This window comes from Adiantum capillus-veneris, chromosome 14 (assembly GCF_014529385.1).
Source record: "Adiantum capillus-veneris isolate H3 chromosome 14, ASM1452938v2, whole genome shotgun sequence".
NCBI classification, from domain to species: Eukaryota; Viridiplantae; Streptophyta; class Polypodiopsida; order Polypodiales; family Pteridaceae; genus Adiantum; species Adiantum capillus-veneris.
Window position 1 is genome coordinate 115202397 of NC_140944.1, and position 24561 is coordinate 115226957.

General features: G+C 43.6%; 1 protein-coding gene across 2 annotated transcripts in view; it reads left to right on the forward strand.

Annotated features, from left to right (window-relative positions):
* Positions 1-24561, forward strand: part of LOC147442979 (transcription regulator) — a 111371-nt gene that overhangs the window by 43387 nt on the left and 43423 nt on the right. Inside the window, exons 2-35 of one of the 2 annotated variants that reach the window (XM_086528939.1) lie at positions 4281-4581; positions 4662-4881; positions 4974-5316; positions 5398-5511; positions 5588-5716; positions 5791-5982; positions 6062-6259; positions 6337-6474; positions 6553-6678; positions 6751-7004; positions 7091-7194; positions 8043-8137; positions 8214-8471; positions 8564-8632; positions 8735-8782; positions 9108-9189; positions 9274-9341; positions 9415-9560; positions 9635-9743; positions 9880-10026; positions 10112-10159; positions 10242-10370; positions 10454-10699; positions 10783-10929; positions 11015-11100; positions 11179-11284; positions 11392-11487; positions 11588-11740; positions 11888-12070; positions 12156-12403; positions 12492-12630; positions 12738-12866; positions 12950-13018; positions 13102-13179. In XM_086528939.1, coding sequence (XP_086385065.1) covers positions 4281-4581; positions 4662-4881; positions 4974-5316; positions 5398-5511; positions 5588-5716; positions 5791-5982; positions 6062-6259; positions 6337-6474; positions 6553-6678; positions 6751-7004; positions 7091-7194; positions 8043-8137; positions 8214-8471; positions 8564-8632; positions 8735-8782; positions 9108-9189; positions 9274-9341; positions 9415-9560; positions 9635-9743; positions 9880-10026; positions 10112-10159; positions 10242-10370; positions 10454-10699; positions 10783-10929; positions 11015-11100; positions 11179-11284; positions 11392-11487; positions 11588-11740; positions 11888-12070; positions 12156-12403; positions 12492-12630; positions 12738-12866; positions 12950-13018; positions 13102-13179 — 4998 coding nt within the window. Of the gene's footprint in view, positions 1-4280; positions 4582-4661; positions 4882-4973; positions 5317-5397; positions 5512-5587; positions 5717-5790; positions 5983-6061; positions 6260-6336; positions 6475-6552; positions 6679-6750; positions 7005-7090; positions 7195-8042; positions 8138-8213; positions 8472-8563; positions 8783-9107; positions 9190-9273; positions 9342-9414; positions 9561-9634; positions 9744-9879; positions 10027-10111; positions 10160-10241; positions 10371-10453; positions 10700-10782; positions 10930-11014; positions 11101-11178; positions 11285-11391; positions 11488-11587; positions 11741-11887; positions 12071-12155; positions 12404-12491; positions 12631-12737; positions 12867-12949; positions 13019-13101; positions 13180-24561 lie in introns of both variants that reach the window. The other variant, XM_086528938.1, reaches the window with a different exon arrangement.

A 24561-nucleotide genomic window follows, 5' to 3' on the forward strand; every position in this document is an offset into this window, starting at 1 on the left:
GAGCAACCGCGAGAACTGTGCTACACCATTTTTGGATTGAGGATGTGCTTTCGAAAGCCCTGCGCAACATCCAACTCCAGTAAAGATGCCAGCCTGAGTGATGGTTGAACGACACAGAACGACGTTTTGTGATTCTTATGTGACAAAAAGCAAAGTCAATTGCAGAGTGCCTGGGGCTTGTTTAGAGGCAATGCCACCAACACAGATCGAACACAAATTGGATAGATGAAAATCCAACCTGGCTGCACTATCCACAAAAACACTCGCGGCTTGTTGCCTCTGACTTGATGCTTATAGGTTAAATATTGTGGGGGTAGACATGCCTCTAAAAAGGGGTCCCTCTTTTAATTGGGACGTTTACCCTCACTACGTTGTCTTGGATGCTTGCAAGGTCCTTGGAGCATGCGGTTGTGTCACGATTGAACTCCACCATTGCATAGCATTATCTTTAAGAAATCCCGCTGCTCAAGAAATCTTGGACTCTTGTGTATAGTTCTCGAAAGCATATAGATATTGTCGAATTGCTTTAAGAACTGCAATGCTTTTTTCCTATCTTTCACCCAAGAAAAGGTGAAAAATTTGACTGTGGTGCCGCCATCTTTGAAATCCTTTGGTTGGTTAGGTGCATACCCCGGGGCCGGGTACGGATGCTAAGGGTATCCATACGGGCTCCAGCCATTGTAGCCTGGTGGTGGTGGTGGTCGGGGAGGTGGTGGCAACGCCGATGGCAAAGGCAATTGCATTAAATCTAGGTCGGACGGTTGCACCGTATTCCTAAAGACTCCCCCACTGGTACTTTCTGGTGCCAAAGGTACCACCCGGGGCATCAAAGGGTGTAGCATGTAGTTCAAAACTTATTGGAAACCCTGCATCATCGAGAGATTTTATTACGGATGCCGTGAAAGAATATCACGAAGCTCGTTGAGGAAAAACTGTAGACACTCTCCCGAATCCATGAACGCCATATCACGAAGCTCATTGAGGAGAAACTGTAGACACTGCGAATCCATGAACGCCATAGTGCTCTGTCTGTTCTGGAGAGGATCGGTATGCTTACAGAAAAGCACACCACTGGAGCTCCCCCCCGCAAATAACCATGCAAGACCGGGCCATGAGTAACAACAACAATACTCCCCTCGTAAATAACCACAAGGGTCCGGGCCATGAGTAAAAACAACAGTTTTCAATCATTCAATAATCCCCCGCAAATAACCACAAGGGTCCGGGCCATGAGTATGAACAAGCATTCTTAAACATCATTTCTCACCCTCCACCTGGGAGTAAAATAACCAATCAGTGAAACCGGTATTAAAACGAGAGTCAAACAATTCAAATCGGCACAAGGCAAGTTCAAAACAGATACCATCCATTTCAAACAGATTCCAAACAGGATCACCAAACAAGTTCTCAAATGGATTTCTCACTTAAGAAAAGCAATCTCGACATCAATTGAGCTCGAAAAGCCGACTGACTTTCCATCCTAAAACTTGCAACCAAAAATTAGGGTTAGGTTTATTCCATAGGGTCGTAGCTGAGCACAACATGGTCCATCAGCTCTTGGATAAACATTGTTTCTTTGGCGGCGATGGTAGTCCCAAGATAGCAATCGCACTAGACCTCCAAGGTCGTCTGCTTGTGAAGAGACATCTACTGGGAGATGTCGAGAAAATTCAAGTTATCATCTGCTAGGGTTTCCATGGCAAGCATTTCAGGATACCCCACTCTGCCAGAAGTTGCACTCCGAAGGAAGATGTCAAAAACCATATAACTTTGGGCAAAAATTTCCTTGAAAGCTTGCCAAGTCCTTGGAAGTGTGCGGCTTGGTAGCTATAGACATCAACATCTACATGGCACTGCTTTTGAGTGACTCAAAACAAATCTTGAATCCTGCTTTTGCAAGCGATCTTAATGGCTTATGCCCTGTAAGACATGAGCGGTGAAGATGGGAGCGTGCCCGATGCGCGATGAAGTAAGGGTGGGAGTGGCTAATAAGTCCGGGGTCGCAGCACGGACCTATGATCTCCAATGAGCTTTTGAAAGTGCAATCTTGCTCTGTCTGCTCTTTGGTAGGACCAGTATGCTTTCAAAAAAGCACACGCCTGATGCTCTGATACCACTGTCACAAGACGGGCATCACGTGAAAAAGAATAGACTGAACAGACTTTTAACACTTCAATAAAAACAGAAATGAGAGAGAGAGAGACGACACGCGACATGGTGTCGGGAATTCCGCCCCAGAGAGTATTGGCCCCAAACCTTAGCGCCCCTTTCGGTATTATTTTATATTGCAGCAACACAGTACAAGCCGATACTCCAGACTCTGCACCTTCTCCAGGAAGCATGCCAGAGAATGAGCCCTAACCTCATATTTAAAAGCCCTAGGCCCCAAAAGCAGTTTACAATGAAAGGCCATCAAACTCAAAAGCATGTGGTGCAAAAGCAATGCCAAAAAGCTGCCAGTGTAAATCACGAAATTTCCGTACAGCAGTCAACGCAAAACGCGGCAATCCGGCTTGCCACGTCATCATGTCAGTGCAATTTCCGGAATTTTTGTACAGCTGCCACGTCATCAGCTTTACGTGAGTGTGTGTGTGAGTCCTGCTTTATTTTGATCCCTTTATGTCACTGGGGCCCCATCGGACGGGGTCCCCATAAGTTGGTAGGACTTCTTCTTCTTGTGCTACTTGTTCTTCTTAGGGTTTAGGCCCCTCGGTTGGCATCTGTAAGTTGGCCCCATTCTTCAGGGCTTTGACATGTCAGCAGGTTGTGACACAATCCTAGAGACAGATTACCGATTTCTTCACACCAAACACTGGACTGACAAAGGAGCAGCCACTGCTGCAAAGCTCAGCCCATGCTCACACCTGCAGTACTCTCATTGACTGAGCATTGGAGCTAGGGAGATCGTGACTAAAAGAAGCCTCCTTAAAAAATAAGAACATGTAGAAGATAGTAATGGTTGGGAAAAAAGAACATGCGTTCTTTACAGAACTTGCAAGAGAGCCCCACACACTAGCGAACGGAAAGTGGATGCAACTTTGAGCCATCAGTGCCACTTGGCCAATCGCCACCAATCGAGATCCAGAGTTGTGAGCAGGAGGTCAATTCCAGTAGAAGTTACCGCTTCCTATTGCCACGGTCTCCTCTCCACTTTTGGAGGATTGAACGCTCTGCAACGCTGATATGATGTTGTCGGAAGTTCGCAGTTGGAAGTTCGCAGTGTGAAAGCATACATGTGAGACACAATTGTGCTCATAGACATGCATGAGAGTGCAAGAAGGAGAGTCTTAAGCTTGAGATTGCATGTCACAAAGTGATGACGTGGCTACGGGCAGCAAAAACCCTATTTTCTGCCAGAAACCCTAAAATTCCTGCAAACCCTACTTTCTGCCAGAAACCCTAATTTCCGGAAATCGCGGAGGTGGTAAATAAATAAATATATATTTTTGGAAATTTTGAGCGACGCAAATCTCAGCTTTTTGCTATGATTTGGGAGAAAGAGAGAAAAAGAGAACTTGCTTTTTTACTGACTCTCATTGAGAGAGAGAGAATCTGCTTTTGCTTTTAAGCTTTTGGGGCTCTGCTTTTGGGCATCCCTTGTAATCTTTAAATTAGTGGTGAGGGCCTCACTTCTCTGAGCATCTGGACGCAGAGTCTGAGAGTGAAACCCTAACCGCTCTCTTGTACTTTGATGATTGATTAATACAAAAAGAAATACCAAAAGGGGCACCAGTCTTTGGGGCCAATATCTCTAGGCACGGAACTCCGCCGGGCCAGTGCAAATCTATTGTGATCTGTGAATTGTTTTGAAGTGGTTATTTGGTGCTGTCGCGGTTGATTCTTGACTTGGAGTGTCCAAGTCTGTTACATTGCACCAGCAACTCTAATGATTGGTCGCAAAAGTTGTGGCCATGGTGTGATTTGAGGCCATGGCGTGCTTTGACCTGGTTCTAATCCTTCAAGTGATCTGAAGATTCCAGTGTTACAACTTCAAATACATCAAAGAGGAGAGTCCTCAATGCTCAAGGTTTACGACCTCTCACTTCATTTTGATGATCATTCCTTCCACTGTATACTCATACACAAACAGTTAAGAAAAATGTGACAAGACTGCTAATTAAGTGTCAATTAGGGTGTTTGGATTAACAATGTCAATCAGAGTGTTTGGATCAACAGTGTCAATTAGGGTGTTTAGAGAATTGGTTGAAGTCATGCAGCCAAGGTTTTATAGAATGAGGTGAATTCTTAATAATGTGACATTGAAACTTGTTGCATTCCAGCTATCTGAGTATGGCAGTGAGAGCAACCTTATCATGCTCCGAACTTGTTTGAAACAAGTGAATTCGCGTGAAGGAGAGGTGCAAAATTTGCAGCTCAAAATTGATCTACTGGCGATTGTCATAAGACACTTAATCCATCAGCCAAACTTCAGTTCAATTTTTTGTGAGGCAGTCCTGCATATTCCTTTCAACGAATCTTTGTTGCAAGACTTATCTGAAACTCTGAAGCTCTCTCTTTTGGAGCAAATCGGGTTGGGCTTGGCCTTGACGGATGCAGAGATTGTGCAGTGGCAGCAGCAAGGCAAGTGGTACCTTTTTTGTTGAGCTTCTTTTTGTTCTTCTGCCCAACTGACTCTCATGCTGTTTTGTTGGTGAGTCCAGGTTATCATTTTTGTTATGTCAAGATTGCAGAGTTATGCCAGACATCAAGTGCAGTGGCTTCTGAAACCATAATTGATCAAGTCCTGTTATTTCTCCATGAAAGTGAGGGCTTGTCGAAGCACATACCTGCTTTTGCAAAGTCGCTGCCTCTTGGTGCACATACTTCCCTCTTGTTGATGCCTCTGTTGCAGGATGATGTGAATGATTATGGGTGTTCGAGGTGATATTTTTATGCCTTTGCAATAGTTTTGGTACTTTATTTCAGGATGTATGTGCGGCCTCAAGAGTCCAGATATTGTGCTATTTTTACAGGCGATTTGAAGCTGTAGCTAGATCATCTTGTCCTATCTCTCTGGACTTGATGGAGCATCTGGATAATGCTTTAGAAGCTTCAGATGTAATGGAGGAGCTTGGGTACAATTGTACCATTGGAATCACAAAGTGCAAAGAGTTTCTTTCATTATTTCCTGTTTTGGATGAACCTTGCATTGCAAGAATTATTGCAATGGTTGCTCGCACACACACAGGCTTGGATGATGGGCACGGAAGCTTTGCAACATTTTTGGGTGCATTCAGTTGCAGCGGTTCTATTGATGGGCCATGGGCAACAAATTCTTGGGATATTGAGAGTTTGATTGATTGTTTATGTGAAGCTGTAAGCGTTCGTGTTCGGTTTTAAAAGAAAATCAGATGGTTACCAAAGGATATTTTAAACGGTGGAGTCGGTGCTGTGCAGGCGCCTGGAACAGATTGGGGATCGGTGGTAGATAATTTTGATCACGAGGGCTTCTACATGCCAGATCAGAAGGCTTTCAATCTTTTAATGGGGATTTATGGGATGGCTTGCAAGGTAGGAAATTATGCCTTGCAGATCATATTTTCTATGTGAAGATACAATGAGTTAAGGTTGTATGGTATGTTGTCAGGATCCCTTTCCAATTGAGAGGATTTGTAGTGGCCTTTGGAAGAATACAGAAGGTCAAATTTCATTCTTAAGATATGCAGTTTTGGCCTCTCCTGACATCTTGCAGTTTAAGAGATCATACTCGGGGCAGGCAAGCTTGTGCATTCAAAGACTTAAGACTTATTACTTTTGGTATCTAGTTTCTTACCTGCTTGTATTCAACAGTTTCCTCTAGAAAATGTTCTTGGAAGCGAAATTCTGTCTAGCGGTACGCATCAGGCATGGTTGTCAATACCTTTGTTGGGAGTCCTGTGCCAGCTTGCTGAAATGGGGCATGCTGGGGCTGTCAGGTCAATGCTTGAGCTTCCTATGAAGCATTGCCCTGATATTCTGTTGGTAGGAGTCATTCAAATAAAGGTTAGCTCTGCACTCTTAATTTAACCATTGTAAGCTGATTCATTCCAAAGGCTGATGAATGATTTTAATGATTTTTCAGACTACTTGGAACCTGATTCAACTTGAAGTTTTAGCATCCCTGTTCCCTGCATATCTTGGATCAGGGTTAAAGAGTATTACTCTTTTTCGTCAATTATGGAGGTTGAATTCTGTGATGGTTATACGGGGTTTTCTAGAAGTGCACTCAAAAGATCCTACAAGTATACCACGAATTCTTGATGTTTGTCAAGAGCTACAGGTCAGGCTAAATTCCTCTGTAATGGATGTTTTAAGTACTCAACCATAGAACGCTCATGAAATGATGTGCTTTGACAGTTGCTGCCTCAAGTGTTAGAAGCAGCCCCTTTCTCTTTTAGCATTGATTTTGCTGTCCTGGCATCTCGGCGGGACATCCTGAATTTAGAGAAGTGGCTACTTGACAATCTAAATAGTCATGGTGTCTCTTTCTTTCAGGCATGCCTTCCCCTCTGTCTGTTTGAGACTCTCTTCAAGATCTAAAGGGATGATTATTTATCATGCAACTGTGTGCAGGTTTGTCTGAAGTATCTAAGAGAGAGGGCTGCAGGGGAAGCTCGTACAGAAGTCTTGGGAGGTTCTGGACATCGGTCTAATCTTTCAACCAGCCTTAACTTAGAGACAACTGCAATATTTTTTAAGGTTTTTCTTATGTTTCTTGAAACTGTCCATGCTGATTTTGTATTTTCTATGCTGATGAGTTTCTTTTTTCAGGCTCTCCAATCCACACCGAATCATTTGATTCCTCGAGAACTTTTGGAGGAGACGAAGCGTATTCATACAGCAGTTGTTCGAGTAAATCCTCGCCTACTTAGTGCGGGTGCTTCTGACCAGTCTGCATCTGAAAGTTTTTCCAGCGATATAGAGCAAGAAGCAAATATGTACTTCAGGAAGATATATGCTGGAGAGATGCCTATTGAGGCGGTTGTGACGATGTTAGAGACACATAAAGAGTCGCGGGTGAAGCGGTAAGCTTGTATATGATAACATCTGTGATTTCATACCAAAAAGAGCATCACTGAAGGGCTTTGATTTTGTTTGTCTGTTTCTGAAGGGAGCAAGAGATTTTTGCTTGTATGATTCAAAGCCTCTTCGATGAGTACCGCTTTTTCCCGAAGTATCCAGAACGAGAGCTGCGAATTACTGCAATTCTTTTTGGTTGGTAACTATCTGTTTAACTGTGCCATAACAAATTGCATATGATGTGTGAGTAAATGAGGCACCAAGACCTGAAAATTGTGTGCATGGGTGTTTGTAGTTGTTCATCATGCTCAGTTTGCATGAGATGTGTGTATGCCTGTGACACACAGAAAGAAAGAGATCTTTCTTAATGTCTTCTAGAGGCCGGATTCAACCTATGAGACAAAACGGCGAACATATGTGTGTCTTCTGGGTATCCAGCAAAAAGCACAAGTGCTGAAAATAAACCTGCTAAAAAACAAAATAGACTGACACGGGGGGGTGTGTATATGTATATGAGGAGCTTTATTAACATCCACTTCAGGCCCAAGTTGGCAGTCAATAGTGCAAGTGTTAGTGTCTTTCGGTGCTCAGGAAAGTAAAAGCAAGAAAACATAATGCAAAAAAAAACCTGAAAATCTTGGGTGGATGGATTGATGAAGCTTTATCTCTAGGGACTCAAAATGCACTACTTTATACATCGGTGTACAATCATGCTATGCAGATCTACCTAGCTCCATCCTGAATTGTGTTGTATGGGATGGTATGCATCAATGATGGGGGAGTAGTTACTCTTGAAGGATCCTTCCAGGACCTGAAGGGAAGTGTGCCACCTTATCAACATAATGCTGATATCTGTAATGTGGATATAGTATGCTATACATCAATCATGGAAAGGGAGAAAGGGGGGGGGGGTAAGTAAAAGATCTGTTGAAGGATTCTCCCAGGATTTGACAAAAGTGGGGCATCCCCTTTTGAACATGGGAGAGAGAGAGTGTGAGTGTGAGTAACAAGCAAATGCTGTTCTCTGTTGATTGATTATGCAGGCTCACTCATCAAACACCAGCTAGTGTCCTCTCTTACATTGGGAATTGCGCTACGCTATGTACTTGATGCATTGCGGAAACCATTGGATTCCAGAGTAAGTGTTGTTAATTATCTTACAGGACATTTCACACCAAAAATTGCGCAATTTGGATTCTACTTTGTAATTGCAGATGTTCTCATTTGGGTTAGCTGCCTTGGAGAAATTTAGGGACAGACTTGTAGAATGGCCTCAGTACTGTAACCATATTTTACAAATATCGCACATGCGTGAAGCACACGGGGCTCTTGTGGAGTTTATAGAACGAGCTCTTGCTAGGTTATCAGCTGAGCCAAATGCTAGCCATATACTATCTTCTCCTGAGATTCAAACTTCTGCAGCCCAAGCACCGTCTGCAGTAAGCACAGTTTCTACCGCCGATAGCACAGAGGTGACACTCCAAGCTTTACCACATTTTGTAAATTACTGTCTGTCTGAGGACAGTGCTATTCTGATTCTGTCTGCATTTGCATACTTTCTTAGATTCCAGAAGCTTTCCCTAGCAGCAGTTCTGATATGCAGCAGCAGACCGTACAGTTGCAACAGATTCAGGTTCCACCTTCAAATTCGTTTGATGAAAAGATTAAGAGTAGCTCTTTGACAGCTCTCTCATTTTCAAAACCATTTGTTTCTGCATCCAATTTGCAACTACAGCACTCTGCCTCCACAAATCAGCTTTTTGACACAGGGAGCACTCAGAAGGTATCTCTGTGTATTTCAGTTCGGTCATCCGTTTCTTGGTTTTGTTCATGTTGTTTGTGTTCAACGCTTTGGTTTAGGGCTCTGTTACGGTCAAGTTTATTGTGCAGTCTCTGATATGTGATGTACTTTTCCCTCGGATAAGTTCTGTCTGCTTTCAAGAGGCTGAACATCTTGTTGTATTGGGTAATTGGTTAAAAGAAGTACCTTTTACCTATCTATGGGCTAATTTTTGTAATTGTGGATGTATTTGTGCTCCAGCACTATGTCTTCTGATTGATGTATAACTTACTATGTAGTATTTTAGCTTCTTGATGTCATTTGCCAGGGTACACAGGCTTCTCAACCAGGAGCATTTCAAGTGGCACCCACTCCAGGCTTCCCTCGACCAACCCCGACAAAAGGCACAGGTAGGAGGTCTTTATCTTTTTGCGCCCATGAAGTATGCACAGAATGTTGTCAAAAGTTTTCTGATGGAGTATATTCATTGAAAGGGTTTGGGCATGCATTAAACATTGGAACATTAGTTGCTGCAGCCGAGAGGAGGGACACCCCTATTGAGGTACTCTTGTCTAAGTATAGCTGATAGATTGACATATTCTGCTAAACTTGCATTAACTCTCTCAATTTTGCAGGCCCCAAGTTCTGAGGCGCAAGACAAAATTGCCTTTATAATAAATAATATATCCTCAGCAAACCTAGATACCAAAGCCAAAGAGTTCACGGAGGTTCTCAAGGAGCAGTATTATCCATGGTTTGCCCAGTATATGGTGATGAAAAGGTGCTTTTTTAGGAGTTTGTCTATTAATTAACGATTTGTTTCACAAGGGTTCTCACTGTGGTAAAATAACATAGGGCAAGCATTGAGCCAAACTTTCATGACACATACCTGAAGTTTCTTGACAAGATCAGCTCCAGGGTCCTGCACAAAGAGGTGGTGAAAGCGACATATGAGAATTGCAAGGTATGATTATTTTACAAGCTTTTTGTCTCTGATAATGGCTTGTTGAGCGTTTATCACTAAGGTGGTGACTTATATTCTTGTGGTTTTAAGAGAGGTCGATTAACTGTTCTTTTTTCTTTTCGTGGCATTGCTTAAGGTTCTTTTAAGATCAGACCTTATTAAGTCAAGTTCAGAAGAGAGGTCTCTTTTGAAGAATCTTGGAAGCTGGCTTGGAAAGCTCACCATAGGCAGAAACCAGGCTTTGAGAGCCATTGAAATTGACCCTAAAGTTTTGATTACAGAGGTAAGTCTTTATGATTGTAGCCATGGATTTATTATTTGTAGATGGCACGTTTTGTCTCAATGTCAAACCGACATGGTTTTTGCAGGCTTATGAAAGGGGTCTTATGATTGCAGTGATCCCTTTCACTTCAAAGGTAATGTGGCTGTTGAGCTGTCAGAAAACATAAGAGGGAAATACTTTCCTCTCACGTTCTAAGCTTCTTGTATCTTTTGCAGATACTGGAGCCTTGCCAATCCAGTCTGGCATATCAACCACCCAATCCATGGACTATGGGGATTCTCTCTCTGCTAGCAGAGATTTACAACCTACCAAACCTCAAGATGAATCTCAAGTTTGACATTGAAGTATGTGCTGCTATAGTCATCGTATTATCGAGAGGAATCCGGGTCAAACATGTTGAGACTCAACAGTCTTTTATTGCTGTCAGGTATTGTTTAAAAATCTGGGCGTAGATATGAAGGATGTGAAAGTCTCACAACTTCTAAAAGGCCGCACCCGTGAGATTGAGGGGAACCCAGATTTTTCTAACAAGGATCCTGCTATAGCTCATCCACCTGCTCTTTACACTAGTGAAACTAGTTCATCTCCTGCTGTTCCAGCTCATGTGGATCTCCCCTCAGAGGCATCTGTTTCAGCTTCTCATCCTGTTGTTCCTCCTACTTCAGTATCTCAGGTCTACCTTGCTTATCCTTAACAGTCATGGGATTTTGAGAGCTTCACCATCACTGTCTTATCTTTTGTCACTTGCTGCTGCAGCCACAACTGGGGTCTTCACACATTCCTGCAAGTTTAACACTCCCAGAAGAAGAAAAGCTGGCCACTTTAGCTTTAGCTGAGCGCCTACCTTCTGGGCAAGGCCTACCCCAAGCTGGAGGGTCTCCAGCACCATACTCAGCAAATCAGGTTTAAATTTTTGGGACAGGAGTAGTAGCATGGTGTTTCTTCATTTGTGCACTATTGACATTGAGAGATGAACTTTTTTTGACAGCTTTCAATGCCGTTACCAAACTTGTCTTCTTATGTTGTCATGAATCCAAAGCTAGCAGCTCTAGGGCAACAGCTGCAGTTATCACGGTATTTTCTGTTCTTAGTTGAGATGATTTGATTATTTTTCTCTCACAACCTTTATGTATGGACTATTTCTATGCTTAGGATTGTCCCTACGGCAATGGAGCGGGCAATAAGAGAGATCATTTCACCGGTTGTTGATCGTAGTGTTACAATTGCATGTATGACAACTAGAGAGCTTGTAACAAAGGTATTTCTGTTGTAACAACTTTTGATGATGAATTTGGGATATTCAAAAGAGCGTTTATGTTGGTAGTCGACATAACCTTTCATGCTTATTGGCTATTTTTTCTGCAGGACTATGCAATGGAAAGTGATGATAACCGCATCCGGCACTCTGGTAATTTAATGGTTGCCAGTTTAGCAGGGAGTTTGGCCCATGTTACGTGTAAGGTAAAGTGTGGCATCCAATCAAAAACACAAATAACTTGTCAGAAGCATCATGCCTATAGAAACACAAATGTTTGTATTTTGATATGGTATTTTTATGCAGGAGCCACTGCGTGCAGCAATGGCAAACCACTTACGCAATCTGTTCCAAGCATTGAATGTAACAGGGGATGTCCTTGATACAGCAGTGGTACTTATTACGAATGATAACCTGGATTTGGGTTGTGCTGTCATAGAAAAGTCCGCAACTGAAAAAGTACGTTTTTATTTAATGCAAGGAAAGAATTGGTTTCTTTTCCAAGTTAATAATGGTGTGTTGAAAAGATTAGCGTATTTTACAGTTGATTACTTTCAACAAGTAGCCAATTCCAGAAAATTTATGTCCACGAGTCTTATGCTGCAGGCTCTTCGTGATTTGGAAGATGTCATTGGACCCCCTCTTGCGCATAGACGAAAACAAAGAGAAGCAATGGGTGTTAGCTTTTATGATGCTTCATTTTATTCCCAAGGACATTTGGCCCGCTTACCAGAGGTTCTTCGGCCGAAGCCTGGCCGGCTTTCGAATGCACAGCAACGAGTCTACGAGGTTGGATTTTTGCACGTAAAAAGAGAAATCTAGTATGTCTTTTGCAGCAGTATGATTGATGTCTTACTGACTGTCGGGGTTGTAGGACTTTGCTCGCCTGCCTTGGCAAAATCAGCCAAGTCAAACTCAAGCTGCAGCAGCTGGCACCGCTGTTTCTTCGAGCATTCCTTCTGGAACAAGTCTGGCTCGTGCAGGTTATCCCCAACCTGCCCAGGGGATTGGATCTTATGTTGGAATGGCAGGAGTTCAAGCAGCCATTGGGTTAGGGGTAGGCAGCCAAAATACGGAGTCAAGTGCTGAGGAGATTGACCTTCGGCTGCCTTTACCTCTCAGGTTGCTATCCCATCCCTTTCTTTTTGTAGCATTTTTGATCTTCTCCTAACAAAGGGCACTCAAAACCAATGGACTTCTTATTTTGCAGCCATTCATCTTCAGGTCCTGTGTTGGTTCCTGATTCGGGTGGTCACCAACCTTTGGATGGAGCTTCAGGTTCTGGAAGTCTTACAAGCTCAGCATTGTTCATGGACTTGTCTTCTTCAGACCGCCAACCGGCCCTGAAGGTAAGATCTTACAATCTATATGACAAGCTTGGCATTGTTTGTCCTGCCTTAATGCAAAATCTTCTGCCATTTCATATCTAGAAAACTCTCCTGTTTTTGTCGAGCAGGACACTACTGCTACCCTGACTGCATCAGTCTCACCTCCATTGCCAGTGGAACAAGTGAACCTTCCTCCTGCTGAAGCATCTTGGTCAGCTGGAGAAGCATTGGAGAGGTTTCATTTGATAACACAAAAGGTATGATGACAAGTTGACTACTGTGGATGATTCTAAAAAATTGCCTCAAAATTTCTTCCTCTTTTTCTTATCAAAACATGCAGCTGGATGTGGCCATTTCGAAAGGCGTCTCTATTGGTCTTTCATCACCTGCTCAAGATCAAGATATTCAGGTTTTGCTCTTTTGCAGAACTCCTAAGAAATTAACAATTGCATTATAGTAGTTCTGACCTTTAAATGGCTGGCTCTGTTGCAGTCTTTGGTCATGGAAGTTCCTGAAGTTATCTCCCAGTGTGTTAGCAAGGATGAAGCTGCACTATCGTTTTCTCAGAAGGTTATGGAAACTTTTCTTTTGCCTGAGCAGTGGTAGAATCGCCTTTTTTTTTGTTTGTTAGCGTCACATTCCTCTTGTCCTGGTTTAAATAGAACACTTGTTTTGCTGCACTCTGTTTGAATGATGAGGGGGAAAGGGGATGGGAGAGGGTGGGGGAAGGGGAGGGATAGTCTCCTTGAGCAAGTGGACCGACCTGTTACCAGATCTCCCCTTCCGCGTGTTAAAGAATTAGTTTTCTCAATCTGGTTGGGTACCCGAGTCGGTGGTTCCTTGAAGATATTCTCCCTGCACTAAGATTTTGATGCTGATTTAGAGGTCCTTGCAGAGGTTTCGACTTGGAGCTTGGGAGGTAGGCCTCTTGTCTCAGAAAGGCGGTCGCCAAGGCTTTGAACTTATGTACTTCACCAGGCTATTTGCTGGAATATGTGGGTTGCTTTTTGTGATGGCCTTTGTAGCCATTACAGATTCCATCACATAAATTCTCTTATGGGCCACTGCATTATGCCATCAATTTTTTCCTTTGCATTCGATCACTCTAGACGAAGGCCCAAAACCTTCTGTGAAGAGAGAATGTGTCACAGGACGGGCACCACGTGCCAATAGAAAAGAACAGACTGAACAGACTTTTAGCACTTCAATAACAAGTGAACTGAGAGAGAAAGAAAGAAAGAAAGAAGAAAGAAAGAAAGATTTTTAACGTCTATGTCAGGCCGAAATCGGCCTATGAGACAAATCAAATGTACATGGTGTGTATGTCATCCGTCTATCGGAAAGACAAATGAAACAAAATTGATACAAAACTGAACTGAATGTAGGTAGTGGAGTATCTGAGGAGGGATGGAGCTCTATCTCTAGGGGTATATGCATGTCTGTATGCTCAAGGTAGTACAATCATGAGAATGCATCAAGCTATCTAGCTCCATCCTGTACTAATGGGGGGATGTAAGATGTGGTACATGGGTGGGTCTGGTGCCAAGGCTACCCGGATGAAAGCTGTCGGGTCGGCGCTCATGAGAGAGAGAGAGAGAGAGAGAGAGAGAGAGAGAGAGAGAGAGAGAGAGAGAGAGAGAGAGAGAGAGAGAGAGAGAGAGAGAGAGAGAGACGACACGTGACACGGAGTGGCGGAATTCCACCCCAGAGAGTATTGGCCCCAAACCTTGGCGCCCCTTTAAGTATTTCTTTATATTGCATCAACACAGTACAAGCCGGAACTCCAGACTCTGACATCGGAGTGGCGGAATTCCACCCCAGAGAGTATTGGCCCCAAACCTTGGCGCCCCTTTCGGTATTTCTTTATATTGCATCAACACAGTACAAGCCGGAACTCCAGACTCTGCACCTTCTCCAGGAAGCATGCTAGAGAATGAGCCCTAACCTCATATTTAAAGGCCCTTGGACTGAAAAGCACTTACAATGAAAAGCCTTCAAAACTCAAAAGCTTCTGGTCCAAAAAGCAAAGCCAAAAGCTGCCAGCGTAATTTATGGAAATCCGTACAACCTGCCACGTCATCAGCCAGCACAAAACGCGGAAATCCGTACAGCTTACCACGTCATCATGCCAGCGCAATTTTCGAAAATCTGTCGGCTTTTATTTTTCTTGTGTGTGTGTGTGGGTCCTGCTTTATTTTAATCCTGTGTCACTTGGGGCCCCATCGAACGGGGTCCCCATAAGTTGTAGGACTTCTTCTTCTGTTACTTGTTCTCTTAGGGTTTAGGCCCCTCGGCCGACATTTGCAAGTTGGCCCCCTTCTTCAGGGCTTTGACACGTCAGCAGTTTGTTACAAAATGAAATAGTCTCCACTTCGTATTTCATAATATGCTAAGCATTGATATTGTGCTAATTCTTTCTATCTTTTGTGGTGCATATGCCCTATCAACTACCTCATTTTTGTGCTAATTTTTTCGATTTAATGCTTCTTTTAGTGCTAGGCTTCACTGAGTTTGCCCTTGATCTCCAGAGTCATGACAAAAACTCAATACGGTGAACTTTGTGTTGATGTATGCTTATGTGTGTGTGCGTGTGGTGTGTGTTGTGTTGGGGAGCATATGTTAGTACCTAGTTCTACACCCACCATTGGGCACTGACGATGTTAGTGGGGATGGCTTGGTATTTAGTCAACCTATGAATGATGGAGCTGAACCGTCTTAGCAGACACCGACTGTTAGTACCTACGTACTAGGAACACACATCTAGCACATGTACCAAATCGACAATCACATCACATGACATCTCTAGACATCACTGGACATCACATGACATTCGACATTCATTCGAATCTTAGACCATGATTTATCGACAATGTAGCTAGCAATCACATCTAAGTCCAATCGAAACCTCATCGATGTCCGATTGACTTACCCCTATTGCAACCATGTCTATTCGAGATCAATCAGACCAAAATGCTGCAGTCTTTCGACTATCAGTTCCGGCACTCACAAGAAATCAAGAACAAATCAGTATCATTATCAGGAATTCCATTTCATAAAGTCATCCAGCAGAATACTGTCAGCTCTCAGTATCCCTAAAAATCAAAGAGACATCAGTGACTTTAGTATCAAAATCGAGGCATCTGTTGCCAAAGGAGTGGAGTAACTCTCCTCTTGTGCATCCCACTGCACCAGATCTCCAGCCAAGCTGAATTCTGGGTTCCGTTTGGAGTAGACTATGCTAAACCAAAGCATCGAGGTAAAGTTTCACAATCCGAGGAGTATCTGCTAGGTCCTCCTCCTCCATCCACTTCGCATCAAATGCAGGAAAGCTCTTGAACTTAACCAAGAACCCGCCTTCGGACTTTACCTTTCTTCGTATCATTATGTGCCAAAATCTGTTTAGGAACAAGGATCTCCTCGTTTTCTTCCACTTTGGGTTGCTCATCAGGCTCCCTATCATCAGGCACATCACCGTTAACAGGGTTCAAGAGACTCACATGCAATGCATTATGAATCCTCCAAGTATCTGGCAGTTTCAATCGGAAGGAGACATCATTTATCTTGTCAGTGATCTGGAAAGGTCCGTAGTATCACATACTAAGCTTTGGAAAAAGCCTCTCCTTTCCCTTTTTCTTTCGCAGGCGTACCTTCTCAAAAGTAAGAGCACCCAATCATCCTCCTTCAGTTTCCAGTCGCGACGATGGCGATCCGCTCCCTTTTTCTGTCGTTCTTGAGACTCTTGCAAAGTCTCGCGAACCTTGGCAAAAGCCGTATCCAAGTCTCGCGAATATTAATCCGCTTCAAATATCTAATCTTTCGTGCTCAGGAAGGATGGAACCTTCGCAGCACTTTCAACAATCTCACATGGCGTCTTCCCCGTCGAAGAGTGTATCGTGTTACTATAGGCAAATTCCACAAAAGGTAAGTTCTTTTCCCATTGAGTCTTCTGATCCGAGATACAAGACTCCAATAAATCTAAAACAACTCAATACGGTGAACTTTGTGTTGATGTATGCTTATGTGTGTGCGTGTGGTGTGTGTTGTGTTGGGGAGCATATGTTAGTACCTAGTTCTACACCCACCATTGGGCACTGACGACGTTAGTGGGGATGGCTTGGTATTTAGTCAACCTATGAATGATGAAGCTGAACCGTCTTAGCAGACACCGACTGTTAGTACCTACGTACTAGGAACACACATCTAGCACATGTACCAAATCGACAATCACATCACATGACATCACTAGACATCACAGGACATCACATGACATTCAACATTCATTCGGATCTTAGACCATGATTTATCGGCAATGTAGCTAGCAATCACATCTAGGTCCAATCGGGACCTCATCGATGTCCGATTGACTAACCCCTATTGCAACCATGTCTATTCGAGATCAATCAGACGAAAATGCTGCAGTCATTTCGGCTATCAGTTCCGGCACTCACAAGAAATCAAGAACAAATCAGTATCATTATCAGGAATTCCATTTCATAAAGTCATCCAGCAGAATACTGTCAGCTCTCAGTATCCCTAAAAATCAAAGAGACATCAGTGACTTTAGTATCAAAATCGAGGCATCTGTTGCCAAAGGAGTGGAGTAACTCCCCTCTTGTGCATCCCACTGCACCAGATCTCCAGCCAAGCTGAATTCTGGGTTCCGTTTGGAGTAGACTATGCTAAACCAAAGCATCGAGGTAAAGTTTCACAATCCGAGGAGTATCTGCTAGGTCCTCCTCCTCCATCCACTTCGCATCAAATGCAGGAAAGCTCTTGAACTTAACCAAGAACCCGCCTTCGGACTTTACCTTTCTTCGTATCATTATGTGCCAAAATCTGTTTAGGAACAAGGATCTCCTCGTTTTCTTCCACTTTGGGTTGCTCATCAGGCTCCCTATCATCAGGCACATCACCGTTAACAGGGTTCAAGAGACTCACATGCAATGCATTATGAATCCTCCAAGTATCTGGCAGTTTCAATCGGAAGGAGACATCATTTATCTTGTCAGTGATCTGGAAAGGTCCGTAGTATCACATACTAAGCTTTGGAAAAAGCCTCTCCTTTCCCTTTTTCTTTCGCAGGGGTACCTTCTCAAAAGTAAGAGCACCCAATCATCCTCCTTCAGTTTCCAGTCGCGACGATGGCGATCCGCTCCCTTTTTCTGTCGTTCTTGAGACTCCTGCAAAGTCTCGCGAACCTTGGCAAAAGCCGTATCCAAGTCTCGCGAATATTAATCCGCTTCAAATATCTAATCTTTCGTGCTCAGGAAGGATGGAACCTTCGCAGCACTTTCAACAATCTCACATGGCGTCTTCCCCGTCGAAGAGTGTATCGTGTTACTATAGGCAAATTCCACAAAAGGTAAGTTCTTTTCCCAGTGAGTCTTCTGATCCGAGATACAAGACTCCAATAAATCTAAAACAACTCAATACGGTGAACTTTGTGTTGATGTATGCTTATGTGTGTGTGCGTGTGGTGTGTGTTGTGTTGGGGAGCATATGTTAGTACCTAGTTCTACACCCACCATTGGGCACTGACGACGTTAGTGGGGATGGCTTGGTATTTAGTCAACCTATGAATGATGAAGCTGAACTGTCCTAGCAGACACCGACTGTTAGTACCTACGTACTAGGAACACACATCTAGCACATGTACCAAATCGACAATCACATCACATGACATCACTAGACATCACAGGACATCACATGACATTCAACATTCATTCGGATCTTAGACCATGATTTATCGGCAATGTAGCTAGCAATCACATCTAGGTCCAATCGGGACCTCATTGATGTCCGATTGACTAACCCCTATTGCAACCATGTCTATTCGAGATCAATCAGACCAAAATGCTGCAGTCATTTCGGCTATCAGTTCCGGCACTCACAAGAAATCAAGAACAAATCAGTATCATTATCAGGAATTCCATTTCATAAAGTCATCCAGCAGAATACTGTCAGCTCTCAGTATCCCTAAAAATCAAAGAGACATCAGTGACTTTAGTATCAAAATCGAGGCATCTGTTGCCAAAGGAGTGGAGTAACTCCCCTCTTGTGCATCCCACTGCACCAGATCTCCAGCCAAGCTGAATTCTGGGTTCCGTTTGGAGTAGACTATGCTAAACCAAAGCATCGAGGTAAAGTTTCACAATCCGAGGAGTATCTGCTAGGTCCTCCTCCTCCATCCACTTCGCATCAAATGCAGGAAAGCTCTTGAACTTAACCAAGAACCCGCCTTCGGACTTTACCTTTCTTCGTATCATTATGTGCCAAAATCTGTTTAGGAACAAGGATCTCCTCGTTTTCTTCCACTTTGGGTTGCTCATCAGGCTCCCTATCATCAGGCACATCACCGTTAACAGGGTTCAAGAGACTCACATGCAATGCATTATGAATCCTCCAAGTATCTGGCAGTTTCAATCGGAAGGAGACATCATTTATCTTGTCAGTGATCTGGAAAGGTCCGTAGTATCACATACTAAGCTTTGGAAAAAGCCTCTCCTTTCCCTTTTTCTTTCGCTGGCGTACCTTCTCAAAAGTAAGAGCACCCAATCATCCTCCTTCAGTTTCCAGTCGCGACGATGGCGATCCGCTCCCTTTTTCTGTCGTTCTTGAGACTCCTGCAAAGTCTCGCGAACCTTGGCAAAAGCCGTATCCAAGTCTCGCGAATATTAATCCGCTTCAAATATCTAATCTTTCGTGCTCAGGAAGGATGGAACCTTCGCAGCACTTTCAACAATCTCACATGGCGTCTTCCCCGTCGAAGAGTGTATCGTGTTACTATAGGCAAATTCCACAAAAGGTAAGTTCTTTTCCCATTGAGTCTTCTGATCCGAGATACAAGACTCCAATAAATCTAAAACAACTCAATACGGTGAACTTTGTGTTGATGTATGCTTATGTGTGTGTGCGTGTGGTGTGTGTTGTGTTGGGGAGCATATGTTAGTACCTAGTTCTACACCCACCATTGGGCACTGACGACGTTAGTGGGGATGGCTTGGTATTTAGTCAACCTATGAATGATGAAGCTGAACTGTCCTAGCAGACACCGACTGTTAGTACCTACGTACTAGGAACACACATCTAGCACATGTACCAAATCGACAATCACATCACATGACATCACTAGACATCACAGGACATCACATGACATTCAACATTCATTCGGATCTTAGACCATGATTTATCGGCAATGTAGCTAGCAATCACATCTAGGTCCAATCGGGACCTCATCGATGTCCGATTGACTAACCCCTATTGCAACCATGTCTATTCGAGATCAATCAGACCAAAATGCTGCAGTCATTTCGGCTATCAGTTCCGGCACTCACAAGAAATCAAGAACAAATCAGTATCATTATCAGGAATTCCATTTCATAAAGTCATCCAGCAGAATACTGTCAGCTCTCAGTATCCCTAAAAATCAAAGAGACATCAGTGACTTTAGTATCAAAATCGAGGCATCTGTTGCCAAAGGAGTGGAGTAACTCCCCTCTTGTGCATCCCACTGCACCAGATCTCCAGCCAAGCTGAATTCTGGGTTCCGTTTGGAGTAGACTATGCTAAACCAAAGCATCGAGGTAAAGTTTCACAATCCGAGGAGTATCTGCTAGGTCCTCCTCCTCCATCCACTTCGCATCAAATGCAGGAAAGCTCTTGAACTTAACCAAGAACCCGCCTTCGGACTTTACCTTTCTTCGTATCATTATGTGCCAAAATCTGTTTAGGAACAAGGATCTCCTCGTTTTCTTCCACTTTGGGTTGCTCATCAGGCTCCCTATCATCAGGCACATCACCGTTAACAGGGTTCAAGAGACTCACATGCAATGCATTATGAATCCTCCAAGTATCTGGCAGTTTCAATCGGAAGGAGACATCATTTATCTTGTCAGTGATCTGGAAAGGTCCGTAGTATCACATACTAAGCTTTGGAAAAAGCCTCTCCTTTCCCTTTTTCTTTCGCTGGCGTACCTTCTCAAAAGTAAGAGCACCCAATCATCCTCCTTCAGTTTCCAGTCGCGACGATGGCGATCCGCTCCCTTTTTCTGTCGTTCTTGAGACTCCTGCAAAGTCTCGCGAACCTTGGCAAAAGCCGTATCCAAGTCTCGCGAATATTAATCCGCTTCAAATATCTAATCTTTCGTGCTCAGGAAGGATGGAACCTTCGCAGCACTTTCAACAATCTCACATGGCGTCTTCCCCGTCGAAGAGTGTATCGTGTTACTATAGGCAAATTCCACAAAAGGTAAGTTCTTTTCCCAGTGAGTCTTCTGATCCGAGATACAAGACTCCAATAAATCTAAAACAACTCAATACGGTGAACTTTGTGTTGATGTATGCTTATGTGTGTGTGCGTGTGGTGTGTGTTGTGTTGGGGAGCATATGTTAGTACCTAGTTCTACACCCACCATTGGGCACTGACGACGTTAGTGGGGATGGCTTGGTATTTAGTCAACCTATGAATGATGAAGCTGAACTGTCCTAGCAGACACCGACTGTTAGTACCTACGTACTAGGAACACACATCTAGCACATGTACCAAATCGACAATCACATCACATGACATCACTAGACATCACAGGACATCACATGACATTCAACATTCATTCGGATCTTAGACCATGATTTATCGGCAATGTAGCTAGCAATCACATCTAGGTCCAATCGGGACCTCATTGATGTCCGATTGACTAACCCCTATTGCAACCATGTCTATTCGAGATCAATCAGACCAAAATGCTGCAGTCATTTCGGCTATCAGTTCCGGCACTCACAAGAAATCAAGAACAAATCAGTATCATTATCAGGAATTCCATTTCATAAAGTCATCCAGCAGAATACTGTCAGCTCTCAGTATCCCTAAAAATCAAAGAGACATCAGTGACTTTAGTATCAAAATCGAGGCATCTGTTGCCAAAGGAGTGGAGTAACTCCCCTCTTGTGCATCCCACTGCACCAGATCTCCAGCCAAGCTGAATTCTGGGTTCCGTTTGGAGTAGACTATGCTAAACCAAAGCATCGAGGTAAAGTTTCACAATCCGAGGAGTATCTGCTAGGTCCTCCTCCTCCATCCACTTCGCATCAAATGCAGGAAAGCTCTTGAACTTAACCAAGAACCCGCCTTCGGACTTTACCTTTCTTCGTATCATTATGTGCCAAAATCTGTTTAGGAACAAGGATCTCCTCGTTTTCTTCCACTTTGGGTTGCTCATCAGGCTCCCTATCATCAGGCACATCACCGTTAACAGGGTTCAAGAGACTCACATGCAATGCATTATGAATCCTCCAAGTATCTGGCAGTTTCAATCGGAAGGAGACATCATTTATCTTGTCAGTGATCTGGAAAGGTCCGTAGTATCACATACTAAGCTTTGGAAAAAGCCTCTCCTTTCCCTTTTTCTTTCGCTGGCGTACCTTCTCAAAAGTAAGAGCACCCAATCATCCTCCTTCAGTTTCCAGTCGCGACGATGGCGATCCGCTCCCTTTTTCTGTCGTTCTTGAGACTCCTGCAAAGTCTCGCGAACCTTGGCAAAAGCCGTATCCAAGTCTCGCGAATATTAATCCGCTTCAAATATCTAATCTTTCGTGCTCAGGAAGGATGGAACCTTCGCAGCACTTTCAACAATCTCACATGGCGTCTTCCCCGTCGAAGAGTGTATCGTGTTACTATAGGCAAATTCCACAAAAGGTAAGTTCTTTTCCCAGTGAGTCTTCTGATCCGAGATACAAGACTCCAATAAATCTAAAACAACTCAATACGGTGAACTTTGTGTTGATGTATGCTTATGTGTGTGTGCGTGTGGTGTGTGTTGTGTTGGGGAGCATATGTTAGTACCTAGTTCTACACCCACCATTGGGCACTGACGACGTTAGTGGGGATGGCTTGGTATTTAGTCAACCTATGAATGATGAAGCTGAACTGTCCTAGCAGACACCGACTGTTAGTACCTACGTACTAGGAACACACATCTAGCACATGTACCAAATCGACAATCACATCACATGACATCACTAGACATCACAGGACATCACATGACATTCAACATTCATTCGGATCTTAGACCATGATTTATCGGCAATGTAGCTAGCAATCACATCTAGGTCCAATCGGGACCTCATTGATGTCCGATTGACTAACCCCTATTGCAACCATGTCTATTCGAGATCAATCAGACCAAAATGCTGCAGTCATTTCGGCTATCAGTTCCGGCACTCACAAGAAATCAAGAACAAATCAGTATCATTATCAGGAATTCCATTTCATAAAGTCATCCAGCAGAATACTGTCAGCTCTCAGTATCCCTAAAAATCAAAGAGACATCAGTGACTTTAGTATCAAAATCGAGGCATCTGTTGCCAAAGGAGTGGAGTAACTCCCCTCTTGTGCATCCCACTGCACCAGATCTCCAGCCAAGCTGAATTCTGGGTTCCGTTTGGAGTAGACTATGCTAAACCAAAGCATCGAGGTAAAGTTTCACAATCCGAGGAGTATCTGCTAGGTCCTCCTCCTCCATCCACTTCGCATCAAATGCAGGAAAGCTCTTGAACTTAACCAAGAACCCGCCTTCGGACTTTACCTTTCTTCGTATCATTATGTGCCAAAATCTGTTTAGGAACAAGGATCTCCTCGTTTTCTTCCACTTTGGGTTGCTCATCAGGCTCCCTATCATCAGGCACATCACCGTTAACAGGGTTCAAGAGACTCACATGCAATGCATTATGAATCCTCCAAGTATCTGGCAGTTTCAATCGGAAGGAGACATCATTTATCTTGTCAGTGATCTGGAAAGGTCCGTAGTATCACATACTAAGCTTTGGAAAAAGCCTCTCCTTTCCCTTTTTCTTTCGCTGGCGTACCTTCTCAAAAGTAAGAGCACCCAATCATCCTCCTTCAGTTTCCAGTCGCGACGATGGCGATCCGCTCCCTTTTTCTGTCGTTCTTGAGACTCCTGCAAAGTCTCGCGAACCTTGGCAAAAGCCGTATCCAAGTCTCGCGAATATTAATCCGCTTCAAATATCTAATCTTTCGTGCTCAGGAAGGATGGAACCTTCGCAGCACTTTCAACAATCTCACATGGCGTCTTCCCCGTCGAAGAGTGTATCGTGTTACTATAGGCAAATTCCACAAAAGGTAAGTTCTTTTCCCAGTGAGTCTTCTGATCCGAGATACAAGACTCCAATAAATCTAAAACAACTCAATACGGTGAACTTTGTGTTGATGTATGCTTATGTGTGTGTGCGTGTGGTGTGTGTTGTGTTGGGGAGCATATGTTAGTACCTAGTTCTACACCCACCATTGGGCACTGACGACGTTAGTGGGGATGGCTTGGTATTTAGTCAACCTATGAATGATGAAGCTGAACTGTCCTAGCAGACACCGACTGTTAGTACCTACGTACTAGGAACACACATCTAGCACATGTACCAAATCGACAATCACATCACATGACATCACTAGACATCACAGGACATCACATGACATTCAACATTCATTCGGATCTTAGACCATGATTTATCGGCAATGTAGCTAGCAATCACATCTAGGTCCAATCGGGACCTCATCGATGTCCGATTGACTAACCCCTATTGCAACCATGTCTATTCGAGATCAATCAGACCAAAATGCTGCAGTCATTTCGGCTATCAGTTCCGGCACTCACAAGAAATCAAGAACAAATCAGTATCATTATCAGGAATTCCATTTCATAAAGTCATCCAGCAGAATACTGTCAGCTCTCAGTATCCCTAAAAATCAAAGAGACATCAGTGACTTTAGTATCAAAATCGAGGCATCTGTTGCCAAAGGAGTGGAGTAACTCCCCTCTTGTGCATCCCACTGCACCAGATCTCCAGCCAAGCTGAATTCTGGGTTCCGTTTGGAGTAGACTATGCTAAACCAAAGCATCGAGGTAAAGTTTCACAATCCGAGGAGTATCTGCTAGGTCCTCC